The 17,233-nt window shown below is 31.9% G+C and overlaps 1 protein-coding gene across 1 annotated transcript in view; it reads right to left on the bottom strand.

Annotated features, from left to right (window-relative positions):
• The window catches only part of LOC135125116 (aryl hydrocarbon receptor protein 1), a 156,628-nt gene extending 146,303 nt beyond the window's left edge, over positions 1-10,325 (bottom strand). The window contains exon 1 of the mRNA XM_064050467.1: positions 10,243-10,325. Within this exon, the coding sequence (XP_063906537.1) occupies positions 10,243-10,298 (56 nt within the window). The 5' untranslated portion in view covers positions 10,299-10,325. The remainder of the gene's footprint in view (positions 1-10,242) is intronic.
• Between the last annotated feature and the right edge of the window lie 6,908 nt (positions 10,326-17,233).

Genomic DNA, 17,233 nt, shown 5'->3' on the forward strand with positions numbered 1-17,233 from the left:
TATCCTTTTAATAGAGCCACACTAGGATTTTATGTGGACCTGTATTTTAATTTTATAACTTCTGATAGCGGCCATTAAAACTTGACGTTCATTGTTTCATAAACAATGTTGCAGGAGTTTTCGATTGGAGAACAATAAAAAATTATTAGAGGGTATTATAGTATTATATATGATATCGTTATGGCTTCCATGGAACCGCGGCGCTTCTAGACGAAACACGTGGTTTTACTTAGGTTTGATGAATTTTTGGCAATTAATACTGTAATGGCAAATGTCGTACTGGTGAATAAAGGTGAATAAAAATATTTCGAACATGAGATTACTTTGAGTTACTCAAATCCTAGCCTCCAGTGCCTCGTTTATAATTAATAAGTATTTCAAATTATCACAAACAAGCAGGTAATTTGTTAGAGGCTAATAAATTACATATAAATAAAGATAACACAGCAACAATAAATTTTCCTTTAAAAAATATTACCAATGATATTAAACATACAGTAATTAAATATTTCAAACCCATATACAAAATGTATAACAGGAAAATTGTGTAAACATACTTCTGAAAACTTTTAATCTGACATCAAGATAAAATAGCGAAAATATCACGAACATCAACAAAAGTCAACCAAATAATACATATAACAAAAATAACATTTTTGAATAAGATAAAATTTCATTATGGCCAAACTTCTTTGTTATTAGACGAAGATGGCCGTATGCCTACATGCCACATCAAGTTGGCTTTAAAATTTCATTAATTTTGCCGCTTCACTGTGATGATTGACGACTCTTTGTCGTCGTCTGTCACAAATGTCAATCATAATTTTTTTCAGTTGTTTGCTCCCAAATGGGTAGGCAACCAATAATTCAGGTCGCATGATAAATTGCTACCTACGTCATGTAGGCAACAAATCCTCACTGCAGTAATAGGTTTTCCAAGCCAACTTGATGTACGATATTTTATAATCACTTTGTATTAAATTATATTACCTAGTCTGCAGATAATCTGGAAATATTTAATAAAAATTGGTGACGATAATGAATATGAGAACTCTAATATTACTGTAATATTATAACTTTGAAAATTTAAGTTGATTACTATAAAAATTTACCCTTTAAGACATGTTTTAAATTTCTTCTTGTCGAAATACGTCTACACATGTTAAAACAACGAGGCAAAATGTAGCCCTACCCACCCACCCTGTCTCAATTGTGATGATTTTTTTATTCGTCGTGAGTCAAGAAGGCGGAGCTTAACTGCAAAATCCTTATTTCCTTACGAGAAGTTAAAACTATGTTTGTATCGTGTTCTTCAAAGAATACTATGTATATTAAGAAAAAAATAAAACCAAAGATTATACCCGCCCCGATCTTAATTCCCAATAGTGATAAATTTTTCATTCGTTGGCAGATCGAGGGGCGGGGCTTAATTCAAAATCCATTTTTGTCTGCAAGAATTTAACACGTTTTAAGTTTATTGTTCTGAAAAGATGGCTACGTATATTAAGAAAACAAACAAAATATAAGCCCCGCCCACCCACCCTATCTCAGTTGTGATGATTTTTGTCTTAATCGTCGAGAGCCAATTTTTTTTCTCAATTTTTAATCTTTCGATTTTTCAATTTTTCGATTCTTCAATTTTTTAAGTTATTAGTTTCCAAATTTTAGATTTTTCAAAGTTTTCATTTTATAATTTTTCATTTTTTATTTTTGCTTTTTGATTTTAGAATTTTGCAATTTTTCCATTTTTTATTTGAAGAGTTGGATAATGGAAACATTTATTTTAACATTACACACATAGCTTTATTTTAACTTTATAAGGGTTATCATAAAAAAATACAATTCGTAAAATCAAATCGTATAATTCTTCGAAAAATCTGGTTTTATTCACTTTCAACCGATTTTTTGATATAATAATTTGCAGTTTTTCCTTTTTCTTCGATTTTACAATGTTTTGATGTCAAACTTTTCATTCGTTTTTCCATTTTCTTTAATTCGTCAATTATTCAAATGTTCAATGTTTCGATTTCATATTTTTCTATTTCCCGTTTTTTTTGTTTTCATTTTCTTCATTTTATATCACAATTTTTCGTTTTTTCATTGTCTAGGTATATTTTTTCAATGCTTCTTTAATAATTTTTCGTTTATTCAACTTTTCAAATTTTTCAATTTTGCAATTTTTGGATCTCCGTTATCCGATTTTCCGAATTCATTAATTTTCAATATACTTAAACAGAAATCTTTTGCTTTTTTCGATTTTGCGCTTTTTCGATTTGTAAGTTTCTCAATTTTTAATCTTTCGATTTATCAATTTTTCGATTCTTCAATTTCTTAAGTTATTAATTTCCAAATTTTTTCCATTTTTGGATTAGAATAGTTGGATAATTGAAAAACTGAAAAAACGAAAAGTGGAAGCAAAATCGAAAAAGTGGAAAATCAAAAAATTGAAAATCCAGAAACTTAAAAATCGAAAAAATTAATGAACCGAAAAATTAGAAAGAAGAAAAAATGAATCAATTAAAAAAAATATGAGATCTTATACCCATTAAGAAAAAATTGAAGCCAAAGATTAAGCCCCACCCGCACCTGCCCTGATCTAAGTAGTAATGAAGTTTTCATTCGTTGACAGACTTAAGGGCGGAGTCTAATTGCAAAATCCACATTTCCTTACAAAAATTTGCAATTTTAAACGCATTTGTTCAAAGAATACCATATAGGTATGTTGAGAAAAAAAGGAAAATATAAACCCCGTCCACCCACCCTATCTCAATTCTGATGATTTTTTTATTCGTCTTAAGCCGAGGGGCGAAGATTAATTGTAAAATGATTATTTTTCTACGAGAAATTACAATGTGAAATATGTTCTTAAGTAATCGTATTATACAAAGAAAACTAAATGTATTAATTAACAAAGAAAATCAAAAGAGTAAGCCCCTCCCATCCGTCTCGATCTCAATCGTGATGAATGCTTCATTCGTTGTCAGACCGAGAGGCGGAGCATAATTGCAAAATCAATATTTCCCTATACAAATTTACTGTTTTAAACATGTCCTAAGTTTCTTATTGGGAAAAGATGACTGCACATATTAAGAAAAAAAGGTAAAATGTAAGCCCCGCCCACCCGCCCTATCTCAATTGTGATGATTTTTTTATTCATCGTGAGCCAATTGCAAAATTTTTATTTCTCTACAAGAAATTGTCATGTAAAGCATGTTTTTGTGAATCGTGTTATTCAAAGAATACTACGTAGGTATATTACGAAAAAATGAAAGCCAAAGATTAAGCCCCACCTATACCTGCCCTGATTTAAATAGTAATGCAGTTTTCATTCGTTGGCAGACCTAGGGGGGAGTCTAATAGCAAAATCCATATTTCCTTACAAAAATGTACCATTTTAAACATGCTAAGTGTCTAAGAATAAAAAAATCATCCCAATTGAGATCGGGTGGGTGGGCGGGGTTTATATTTTGTCTTTTTTCTTAATATAGATGGTATTCTTAGAATAAAACGATACTCAAAAACTTGTTTTTAATTTCTTGTAGAGAAACAAGTATTTTGCAGTTAAGCTCCGCCCCTCTTGGTACACGGCGAATACTAAAAATCGTCACAATTGAGATCGGGTGGGTGGGCGGGGTTTACATTTTACCTGTTTTTCTTAATATACATAGTATTTTTTGAACAACACGATGCTCAAAACATCTTTTTAATTTTTTGTAAAGAAATAAGTATTTTGTAGTTAAGCTTTGCCCCCCTTGGTTCACAGCGAATACAAAAAATCGTCACAATTGAGATCGGGTGGGTGGGCGGGGTTTACATTTTACCTGTTTTTCTGAATATAAATAGTATTTTTTGAACAACACGATGCTCAAAACATCTTGTTAATTTTTTGTAAAGAAATAAGTATTTTGCAGTTAAGCTCCGCTCCCTTGGTTAACGGCGATTAAAAAAAATCATCACAATTGAGATCGGGTGGGTGGGCGGGGTTTACATTTTATCTTTTTTTCTTAATATACGTAGTATTTTTTGAAGAACACGATGCTCAAAACATCGTTTTAATTTTTTGTAAAGAAATAAGTATTTTGCAGTTAAACTCCGCCCCCCTTGGTTCACGGCGAATACAAAAAATCGTCACAATTGAGATCGGGTGGATGGGCGGGGTTTATATTTTAACTTTTTTTCTTGATATACATAGTAGTTTTTGAAGAACACGACGCCCAAAACATATTTTTAATTTTTTGCGAAGAAATAAGTATTTTGCAGTTGAGCTCCTCCGCCTTGGTCGACGACGAATACAAAAAATCATTACAATTGAGAACGGGTGGGTGGGCGGGGCTTACATTTTACCTTTTTTTCTTAATATACGTAGGTTTTTTTAACATCACGATGCTCAAAAAATCTTTTTAATTTTTTGTAAAGAAACAAGTATTTTGCAGTTAAGCTCCGCCCCTTTGGTTGACGGCGAATAAAAAAATCATCACAATTGAGATCGGGCGGGTGGGTGGGTTAACATTTTGCTTTTTCGTTTTAATATGTGTAGACTTCTTTTCACAATAAGAAACTTAATACATATTTAAAATGGAAAATTTGTATAAGGAAATATGGATTTTGCAAGTAGGCTCATCATCTTAACCATGTTCTAAGTTTCTTTTTGTGAAAAGACGGCTGCTGATGATTTTCTTTTAACCGTCGTAAGCTGAGAGGCGGAGCTTAATTGTAAAATCCTTATTTTTCTAAGAGAAATTACTATGTGAAATATGTTCTTAAGTAACCGTATTATACAAAGAAAACTAAAGCGTAAGCCCCACCCCATCCGCCTCGATCTCAGTCGTGATGAATTTTTTATTCGTTGTCAGACCGAGGGGAGGAGCGTAATTGCAGAATCGATTTTTTCTTATACAAATTTACCATTTTAAACATGTTTTAAGTTTGTTGTCGTGAAAAGATGATTATTTGCCGTTTTAGTTAAAAAAGTGTTTCCATATGTGTTACAGTTTTGAATTCAGAAAAAATCTTCTATTCGAAATTGACGATTTGACAAGTGATGCTATTTAAAAAAATCAAGTTAGCTTTGCACATTGAAAACAAATTTTTGTTACCTAGCTTTAAATATAATAAGATAAATATAGTATTATACCTAACTGTTTTAAATTAATACTATATGATTAAAACTGGGTTTTTTAAATAAAGTGTAATATTATTAGTTACGTAAAAGTGTGTTTGTTATTATCCTACAAGAATAACTACAAAATTTTACAACTGTAGTATTATATAAAATATCTACTATCCATATTTCCTTAAAAAAATACGACCTAGGAACGAAGGAGAAATAGAACTCAATTAGATAACTAGAGAGCGGGTTTATAAACACAAAAAAATTAAGAATAATAAGCGTTTAAATAAGCATAAAATTTTCAATAAAAAAGTTTTATTTTAAGCAAAAATGCATTAAAAACATAATCATATTACAAATCAAAGAACACTTCTTAGAACTTTGGATAAAATATTATTACAATAATTCTAGACTTTATATTTTACACACGTATTTCAGTTTTCTTTAAAACAATTTATGATTGTAATATGTTCCAAGTTGTCCAGTGTAAAATTTTTTCGCCGATCATTTAAAATGTGTTTAAAATTGGAGAATGTGCGTTCAACATCCACACTCGTTGTTGGCGCAAATTTTAATTTTCCAACTAATGTTGAATCTAACTCCAAATTTTCCACCTTCTGGCCTTGTAAAACACGAGCAACGTCGGAAAGAACACCGAAACCTGCATTTTTATTTAACACCTCGTCAAGTTTTTGAAATACTCTAGTACCAATATCACCCCTTACTGCGTTTGCTTGTTGTTTAAATTCTTTCACTAAGTTTATGGCATCTACCAACAACATGTTGGGTTTTTCTAACTTTTCTATTACCTCACATACGAATTGATAATTGCTTCTTAGAAAAGCTAGATCTTGTCGCAAATCTTTGTTTTCCAAAATATTTATGCAATCTTTAATCGATTGAGAAGAATCTTCGCTAAACTCCGTAACTACTTCCTCAAATTCTTTGATATATTTGTCACAATAAAATGTGGCCTGTCACCATGTTCCCCACCTCGTTATAATCGGTTCATGGGGCAATGGTATGTTTGGAAATTTTTCCTTAAAATGTTGCACTCTTAGTGGGGCTTTAACAAAAATCTTTTTATCATTTGCCACTAGTTTATTAACAGTAGGAAACTGCAAACGTATTCCTTCAGCCACTCTGTTTAAACCGTGGCCAATGCAAGTAGAGTAAATTAAATTGGGGTACAATATTTTTAGATTATTCCCTGCTTTCAACATATAACGAGCTGCATCCGAGATCATCAATAGAATTTTATTCGGCAAAAATAGTGACGTAAGACTGTCATTTACAAATCTGGTAATCGTATTGCCATTTGTTTTATCTAACATTTTCAAACTTACTACATACCCTCGACTAGGGAAATTTTCATTTAAGATTCCAACAATTAAACTTGCCACGTATCTTCCACAACTATCGGTTGTTTCATCGACATCGAACCCTAAATAATTATCTCCAATGCGATGTTTAATTTCGTTGTAAACTTGCTGAAACACTGGGCCAACATAATTTTTTCGGAGAGTACTTTCAACCGGAATATGTCGATTGCAGTGTTTTTCAAGGAATTCTTGAAGAGAGATTTTCTCCAATTTTTTTAAAGGTACATTGGACTGGATCATCATTTTACATAAATCGAAATTAAACTGAAACTGCTCATCTTTTGTGGAAGTAGATGCAACAGATTCATGTATGGTCTGCTGTTTAATTTTAGAAACTTCAAACATTTTCTTCCTTTCTACATGAAGAGTCGTTCTGACATGTTGCGTCACGTTATATTTTTTATCACTTTGAATCTAGAACAACGTACATATACGGGATTAACAAAGGAAAATAGATAAAAAAAATTAGTGGGCTTACGGTTTTCACACAAGCTCTGCAGAATATTTTGTTGTTTTCTAATTTTAATTCTGGAAAATCCCTTATCCACTCATCCGGCGTCGATTTTACTTTCGGCATTCTTTTAAAATATTAGTAATATTACGAAAAAGAACTCAACATGTAACAAGGGAGAACCACGTATAACACTGTACTACGACAGATGCGATAGACTGATGGTTGTGAAATAAACGGTTCATTTACTTAAAAGTTTCCATTAGAAAAATTTTAAGGTAGGTAGTTAGGTACAATAATCCTTTTTTCTAGAAAACCTTCAATGGTCTTGCCGCAAAATGCCGAAAAACAACATCTGGTTAAAAGCTTTAATTCATTATCAACGGAAGTAAGGATTTAAAGTCATAAAATCTATGGAGTATTTTTCCAATCCTATAATAAAATTTTATTACCCAAACGACCGGAACCTATTCACAGAAAGGGTCTTCAGTAAGTGTACTTCAATGGTTAAGTCCAGGTAAAATGCATACGATACGATACGGCTAACTAACAAGTATTTGTCATCTCGACAAGGCCGGCATTTGAACAAAATATGAATTGAAACTCATATTCGTCGAAAAAAGCATTAAACAAGCATAAAAAAAATGTGTCAAATGACTCCAAATTGTATCGTAGTTACAGAAATAAAAAAGTTTTGAAGTGCTTACATTTTTCACAAAAAGCATTAAACCTAGAAATCCGCTCTCTATAGATAACCAATAAAAAAAAAAACAAAATTTCTTTATTACTAACCGACGATAGAAGCATAAATATTGTGTAATCACGTTATTAAATTATATTGTTGTAATGTTTCTAAGAATCGGCGCAATTTTAAGACAAATGAAAATATAGCGGAATCGATTACCTGCGCGAAACGAAGCGAGTCAAAATGGAATAAACGTTCACGTTCACAGTGGGCATATGTGGCCCCCATTTTTAGGCAACGACAACACCGATCTATGTTTTTAATTTTAATTTAGTTTTAATTATGCTAATATAATACTGTTTCAAATTAACACATTTTTATTTGAGAACTTGCTTGGTATGACAATAAAGAGCAGTATTATATTTTTCTGCTAAACTACGAGTAGGAGGTTTATTTTGATGACCAACAAAACAAAACAGAATGTGATTACTTATTACAGGACCGTGTATATAATAGGTATTATACGAAGAAACAAACTTTAGTATGTACTAGGAAAGTTCTGTCCAGTTCGCCCGATAAACCTCGAATCACAGCAAGCAAAAGTTCGTGGTGTGTATTTCAGAGCATCCTTGTTATCAGGCGACAAGGACACGAAGGTCCTGCGATTGTAGTGGTCGTAATGGTAGCCACACACGCCTCTGCACAAATTGCCGTGTGCCTAAACAGCTACGTCACAACACGTAAAGGTAAATAGATATAGCTCTTTACCTACAGGTAGTATAACAGCACGCATCACTATCACGCAATTTCTATCGCATTACGATTTAACAACATTTATGCCGTGCTCACATGCTTCCGAGATGGTGTTTGTGCCAATTAACTCTCAATTATGTGCACTCATTCCACACTCGGTCAAGATATGCACCACTTATACATAAGCATAATTCCAAGTGCATCCGATTGATGTCAGGCTTCGAAAAATTGGGTTAATGTATCGGTAATAAACGCAAGTACAAAAAGGAAGTGGGACGTTTCATCAGACTGTCATCTGGGTTATTACCGTGCGGTCAAAAACATGTGTGTGATTAGGATCTTTTTGTGGGGTTCGCTCTGAATTATGGAGAAAAGGCGACCAACAATGTTATATTTGCGTTTGGAGAGGTTGTAGCTGTGAACAATGATCAAAAAAGTACAGCAATGTTGAAATTTTTATTTTATGTGGAAGGTTAAAATTTGGAAGATAGTCAGAAAAGGTGTGTTATTATGTGTCAATGGAATTTCTAATGTGTATTTAATTACCTGATGTGACTCACACAGAATGAAAAAACTAGTACAACTAGTACAAAGAAACCATTTTAGTTAGTTTTTTACCGTTGATTCATTACAATAATCAGAATTAAATAAAATATAGGATAATGATAATACATAACCTGTAATTGTTTTCAGGATGACGTGGCGCCCTCTAGCGAACAGTAGATTCAATTAAAATCCAATTTTCGCTTTAATTAATTTTCTGGACGATATACAAACATTTTCTTGTTATTTGACAATAAATCAGAAAGTTAATAATGTTATTTTTTTTATTTTAAATTGTCACGAGAAAGGAAAAAATCTCCAGCGACGGCTGAGTGAATTATCCCGTATTGTTTCTGAAGTAATTTGAAAATACTCAAAGACCCCTTGAGGCTTGTTTTTGAAGTAGTTTGAAAGAATCTTGGGGACCTCTATCATTTAAAATATTAAAATTTGACATTAAAAAAGTGTCATCTGTAGAGATATATTAACGATGTCATTAGTTTTACCACTTCTGGGCAACAGAATAATTAACGATTTTTGAACTCAGTTCCACGTGGACTCTATAAATTGTAAATAGGCAACCCACTTTACAGCAAGTGTTTAAAGTCAAAAACTTTCGATTTTTTTTGGCCCGCTATAAATGCGTTCATACGAAAACTTTCACTGGAAGCAACGAAGCGAAGTATGTAAAATGAGTTGCATAACTTTGCCAAATTCTTAAACACGAAATTTTTACATTTTTTGTTTATATATATATTTTTTTAATATTTGTTTCCATTTAAAAAAACTAAACACAATTTCAGCTGAAATCTAAATAAGTTTTTGTATCAAAACAATTCAACTAATGATCGTCGGAAGTGAGTCATCTTTCACCATTAACCGTTGAGACATCCTGTATATTAAATTATTTTTTACGGAAAGTTAAAAAAAAAGATTAGTAAGCATATAATAACCCAGGGACGGAAATGTGTGAAATCAGAACCGTCGCTCCCGAAATGTGGAATAAAAAAAGTAAATATAAACAAGTCTTTGTCGTATGGACAAATAAACACATTTGTTAATATTTGGTAAATACCTATCAGTCGATTCCCGCGTTTAAACAAAACTTCGTTATGAAATCAGATCAAGCAACCGACGGCAAATAAGAAACCCTACATTTCCGTATTCTGTAAAATTTTTATTTTCTAATCCCGTCATCGCCATGAAACACCTTGCTTAGCCGAAAATGTTTATCAGTTCCTCACTAACTATAAACCTGCGCCTTTTTCATAACATTTTGGCTTCCTCGCATCACGTCACACAAGAGCGTCGCCTGTACCTTTTGCCGTTCCGTCGGCGTCGCTTGGTGGCGTAGACCGTTCCCAGCTGATTCATGGCGGGCGTCGGGGGCGCCGCGACGACCACGGGGGCGGGCGCCAGCACTCCCCCGGAGGAATCACCGCCGCCGAACGCGACTCCAGCCGACGTGGGAACCGCACCCGCAGCACATTGGCCTGGCACTGCAGTGATGAATTCCGTGTTGGCGTTAAATTCACACACTCGCACGCGAATCGAGTAGGCTGTGGAACCGCACCAACCTCTACACCGAACACGAGGCGACTGGCGACTGGCCCGCGGTGCGTGCGCGCCCCTCCACGACCGCGCCGCGATTGGCGGACGGCGGGTGACGTCACAGCATGGCTGCTGGCGCGGGTGGGGGTCTTGCGTCTTTTTCCTACCGGGCTCTCTTTCGGGCGACGCCGACGGACGCCGGCAGGGGTGGGAGGGGGCAATTAGGAATTTCATTTAGATCGACGATGTGACAAAAGGCGATAAGATCTTTATTGGGAGGATTAAGGTCTGGAGGATGTTGGTTTAATGAAGTTAGGAAAGTAATTGGATATGAAATTTTTAGAGGTGGTATCGAGGACGGGATCGGAGTGACGGAGGCAATTAGTGTTTTAGATAATTGGTTGGGGGTTTGAGGGGGGCAGTTTTAGATGGTGGGAGTTCGGCGGTGTGTAGCTTGTTTGGTAAACATCGGTGAATTAAAGATGACAGTGTATTACGTATACAGAATTCTAGAGTAAAGTAACAGAAAATCATGTTTCAGGTCAGACACAGAAAATAGGTTGGAATTTGGAAAAAAAATCAATAATTGAAAAACTGAAAAAAAAAATTGAAAAAATAAATACTTAACTGAATAATAAAATATGTTTTTTAGTATAATGATCACATGTTGAAGGAGTGGTAGAAATAATATGCATGGTAATTATTATAAAAATTGTCACATAAGTACATTAGTATGAAATAATTAAAGTGACATTGCATCAGTGTTGTGTTAATAAGGCGATGAAATAATTTCGTAACAATTAGAAAAAACTTGTCTTTAACTCTAACGAAGTACCTACATATAAAGACTAATTTTGTGTTTTTTGTAAATGTCTGTAAGAATATTTTGACGAATTTTCGACTAATTCTTATTTAAAAAATATAAGCTCAATATAAAAATAATGACAGCTAAATAAAATTTCTTAAAAGTAAAAAGATAAAAAAATTCTGTTAAATAGTTCTCAAAAACGCACTGTATTTTTTTAATTCATTGCGTTTATCTTGAATTATATTTATTAAAAAGTGTATTGTATATAAATCTGGACTGCAAGCTGGTTATGCAGTAATGACTTAATCCAATTTTTATCATATATCATATATTTAAATGTTTTCTTACGTCAGAAGTTATAAGGTAATTGCATTTATGTATCTATTTTCACGACGATATATATGACAACGAGATATATTTAGATATTTTTTTCTTAATATGTGTATTAGTCTCCTTTTCACAACAAGAAACGTAAAACATGTTTAAATTGGAAAATTGTTGTAGGAAATCGATTTTGCAATTAAGCTCCGCCCCTCGGTCTGACAACGAATGGAAAATCCACCACGATTGTGATTGAGACGGATGGGTGGGGCTTCTCTTTTAAATAACACATTTACTTTTCTTTGTATAACACCATTACTTAAAAATATTTTTCAAATGGTAATTTCTCGTAGAAAAATAAGCATTTTACAATTAAGCTCCGGCTTACGACGAATAAAAAAATCATCAGAATTGAGATAGGGTGGGTGGGCGGGGCATATATTTTGCCTTATTTTTTTTAATATATATAGCAATCTTTTCTCAACAAGAAGCTTAGAACATGGTTAAAATGGTACACTTTTGCAAAGAAATTATGGTCCTAGCAATAATGGGGCGGAGACATGGTTTAAGTTTCATGTTGTATAAAAAAGTCTACACATAGTAAAACAAAAAGATAAAATCTATGCCCGCCCACCCGCCCTATCTCAATTGTGACGATTTTTTTTATTCGCCGTGAATCAAGAGGGCGGAGCTTAACTGCAAAATACTTACTTCTTTACAAAAAATTAAAAACATGTCTTTGAGTATCGTGTTGTTCAAAGAATGCTACGTATATTAAGAAAACAGGCAAAATATACCCCCCGCCCTAGAAACTTAAAACACACTTAAAATGCTGAATTTTTGTAAGAAAATATGGATTTTGCAACTATACTTCGCCCCTAGGTCTGACAACTTAGGTAATTTCTTGTATAGAAATAATAAGAAATTTGCATTTAAATTCCGCCCCTGTGGCTCTCGACGATTAAAAAAAATCATCACAATTGAGATAGGGCGGGTGGGCGGGGCTTATATTTTGTCTTTTTCTTGATATACATAGTCGTCTTTTCAGAACAATAAACTTAAAACATGTTTAACGTGGTAAATTCTTGTAGACAAATATGGATCTTGCAACTAAGCCCCGCCTCTCGAACTGACAACGAATGAAAAATTCATCACAATTGAGAATTGACATCGGGGCGGGGATGGGTGGGGCTTAATCTTTGGCTTTATTTTTTTCTTAATGTAGGTACATTGTATTCTTTGAATTGAACAAGACGATACTCAAAAACATGTTTTTAATTTCTCGTAGGGAAATAAAGACTTTGCAGTTAAGTTCCGCCTTCTTGGCTCACGACCAATAAAAAAAATTGTCACAATTGAGCTAGAGCGGGTGGGCGGGGCTACAGTTTTCCTTTTTTTATTAATATACAAAGCCATCTTTTCATAACAAGACACACAACATGGTTAAAACGGCACATTAACCCCGCCCACCAACCCCATCTCACTTGTGATGATCTTTTTATTCTTAGAAATCTAAAACATGTTTAAAATGGTAAATTTTTGTAAGGAAATGTGGATTTTGCAATTAGGCTCCGCCCGTGGGTCTGTCAACGAATGAAAACTTTATTACTATTTAGATCAGGGCAGGTGGAGGTGGGGCTTAATCTTTGGTTTTAATTTTTTCTTAATAGGTATAAGATACCATATTTTTTTATTCGATTCATTTTTTCTTGTTTCTAATTTTTCGGTTCATTAATTTTTTCGATTTTTATGTTTCTAGATTTTCAGTTTTTCAATTTTCCGATTTTCCACTTTCCGTTTTTTCAGTTTTTCAATTATCCAACTCTTTTAATCAAAAAATGGAAAAATTATAAAATGACAACTTTGAAAAATCTAAAATTTGGAAATTAAGAACTTAAAAATCTGAAGAATCAAAAAATTGATAAATCGAAAGATTAAAAATTGAGAAATTTACAAATCGAAAAACTGCAAAATCGAAAAAACAAGAGATTTCTATTTAAGTACATATATTGAAAATTAATGAAATCGGAAAATCGGATAACAGAGATCCAAAAATTGCAAAATTGAAAAATTTAAAAATCGAAGATTGAAAATTTAAAAAGTTGAATAAACGAAAAATTATGAAAGAAGCATTGAAAAAATAAAGAAAATGAAAAAAACGAAAAATTGTGATATAAAATGAAGAAAATGAAAACTATAAAATCGGGAAATAGAAAAATTGAAAAAATCAAAGTTGCAAAGACAAAAAATTATGAAAATCGAAACATTGAAAATTTAAATAATTGACAAATTAAGGAAAATGAAAAAACGAAAAATTGTAACATTGTAAAATCGAAGAAAAAGGAAAAACGACAAATTATTATATCAAAAAATTGGTTGAAAGTGAATAAAACCAGATTTTTCGAAGAATTATAAGATTCGATTTTACGAATTGTATTTTTTATGATAACCCTTATAAAGTTAAATAAAGCTATGTGTGTAATGTTAAAATAAATGTTTCCATTATGCAACTTTTCAAATAAAAAATCGGGAAATTGCAAAATTCTAAAATCAAAAACGAAAAATGAAAAAATGAAACATTATAAAATGAAAACTTTGAAAAATCTAAAATTCACAATTGAGATAGGGTGGGTGGGCGGGGCTTATATTTTGTTTGTTTTCTAAATATACGTAGCCATCTGTTCAGAACAAGATCTTAAACATGTTAAATTCTTGTAGACAAATATGGATTTTGCAATTAAGCCCAGCCCCTCGATCTGTCAACGAATGAAAGATTCATCATAATCTAGAATTGAGATCGGAGCGGGTATGGGTGGGGCCTTATCTTTGACTTTATTTTTTCTTAATATAGATAGTGTTCTTTGAACAACACGATACAAACATGATTTTAATTTTTCGTAGAGAAATAAGGATTTTGCAGTTAAACTCCGCCTTCCTGACTCACGACGAATAAAAAAATATCATCACAATTGAGATAGGGTGGGTGGGTGGGGCTACTTTTTGTCTTTTGGTCTTAACATGTGTAGACCTATTTCGACAACAAGAAATTCAAAACATGTCTAAATCTTAAATTCTCTACTTTTCTTCAATAACACCTTTAAATACGGCAAAAGTTGACAATTTTCATTTTGCTTTTACTTTTCTCTTTTTCAGTTTTTCCATTATCCAACTCTTCTAATAAAAAATGGGAAAATTGCAAAATTCTAAAATCAAAAACGAAAAATGAAAAAATGAAAACTTTGAAAAATCTAAAATTTGGAAACTAGTAACTTAAAAAAAATTGAAAGATTAAAACTACAAAATAGAAAAAACAAAAGATTTCTATTTATATTGAAAATTACTGAAATCGGAAAATCGGATAACAGAAATCAAAAAATTGCAAAATTGAAAAATTTAAAAATCGAAAATTGTAAATTTGAAAAGTTGAACAAACGAAAAATTATGAAAGAAACATTGAAAAAATAAAGAAAAAACGAGTAATTGTGACACCTATAAAACGAAAACAATGAAAATTAAAGAGTCGGGAATATGAAAAATAAAAATCAAAAAAATCAGGAAATGAAAAATTGAAAAACGGAAAAATAAAAACTGAGAAACAGAAAAATCGAAAAATAAAAATTTGTAAGTATCGAAAAATTGAAGAAACGAAAGATTGAAAAATTTGGAAGTCGAGAAATTGAAAAATGAAATAATTGACAAATTAAAGCAAAAAAATCAAAAATTGTGATATCAAAAAATTGTAAAATCGAAGAACAAGGAAAAGCGACAAGTTATTATATCAAAAAATTAGTTGAAAGTAAATAAAATCACATTTTTTAAAAAATTATAGGATTGTACAAAACTTTCGAAGATTATCTGTTTAAACAACGACTTTTCCACAAAAAAAAAACATTTGTCCTTACTGTTTGTTTTTCCAATTGACATTCAACTTTTTTTTGCTGCCCAATTATACAACCATCAGCCTTCATCACCTTAAATCGAAGCGTTATAGGAAATTAAAAATGCAACATGAATAAACACAGTGGCAGATCTTATCTGCCTTTGTACACATAAAATGTAAAACATGTCTCTCATATGCATAATATCGAATATAGATACACACAACTATATATTAATATGCATGTACGCGAACGCAGCGATGGCATTGCAGATAAAAGTGCGCCTTGTGCGCGAAATCGTCCTAATTAAGGCGACGACGCGGCCAATCCTGATGATGATGAGGCTTAATCGACGAAAAATGTTCCCGAGTTTTAAAGAACGTTGCATGATTTTTCCATTTCGTTATCATATTTCATACGTAAGCAACTGCATGGAATGAAATACGACTGTGTATAAACGGCAGACATGTACCTACCATAACAAAAAAATCTTGGCGTGCTGTTTGCTTTATTATCAAATGCCAGTAAATCGAGAGAGTAGGTCAGAAAAATGTGCACGCAGGGACTTCATGTACGGGATTAAGCTATCAGGAATCTAAACCTGCAATGGGAAATTAATACGAACAAAGATACGGTGTACAGCCTGGTCGGGAGCTTATAGTTTTTTGACTTGAATTCTTCAATTTTTACTTTTTTTGTCTGTTGAGTTTTTCGATTTGAATTTCTAGAGTTCTCAATTTTTAATTTTTCGTTTCGGCTTTTTATTTTTTCAATTATTCGGTTTTTCAGTGTTCCAATTTTATAATTTTTTGTTTTTACAATCTCAATTTTTCCCAAATTTTTGTTCCTTCAATTTTATATTTTTCAGTTTTCGGATTTTCCAACTTTTGACTATTTTAATTTTTCCTTTCTTCAATTTTTGATTTTTTCAGTGTTCTGATTTCCAAATTTTTTTCTTTTTTTCGATGTTAATGTTTTCAGTTGTTGGATTTTTTGATTAGCAATTTTTCGGATTTCAAGTTTTGGTTTTTCAACTTTTAGAACTTTTAATTTTTGATTTGAGTTTTTTCTAGTTTTCATTTTAAACATACATCTAATAATAATTGCAATTTTTAAATTTTTTTCCTTTTTCAGTTTACGATTTCTGTATTTTTCCATTTTTCAGTTAATAGATTTAAAACTCTTTCATTTATTCGATTTCTCAGTTTTTGATTTTTTATTTTTCAATTTATCGATATTTAATTTTTAATTTTTTCGATTTTTCAATGTTGACGATTCTATATTTTTTGAGTTTTCCAATTTTGCAATTCGATTCATTTTCTCTTCCTTCCATTTTTTCTATTCATTAATAAACTTAAAAATAAAGGTTCTCGATTTTCAATTTTTCAATATTTCGATTTTTCGTTTTATCAGTTCTTCGATTTGCAATTTTTCGTTTTTCCAATTTTTCAATTTTTGAATTCTTCGATTTTTTAAATTTTCGAATCAAAGTAATGGAAAAATTGGAAAACTGTAAAATTTAAAAATCAAAAATGAAAAAGCGAAAAAGTATAAAATGAAAATTTTTAAAACTCTAAAAAGTGGAAATCAGGAATTAAAAACAATTGAAGGAACGAATAGTTGAAAACTCGAAAGAGTAAAAATTGAGAAATTTAAAACCCGGAAAAGCGCAAAATCAGAAAAACTAAGTATAGGTATATAAGTAGTATAATGTAGGTAACATCGGAATATTGAAAATTTAAAAAATTGAA

Source organism: Zophobas morio, unplaced genomic scaffold, assembly GCF_036711695.1.
Source record: "Zophobas morio isolate AGI-343-1 ecotype UQ-CSIRO unplaced genomic scaffold, CSIRO_AGI_Zmor_V1 ptg000008l, whole genome shotgun sequence".
Taxonomy (NCBI): domain Eukaryota; kingdom Metazoa; phylum Arthropoda; class Insecta; order Coleoptera; family Tenebrionidae; genus Zophobas; species Zophobas morio.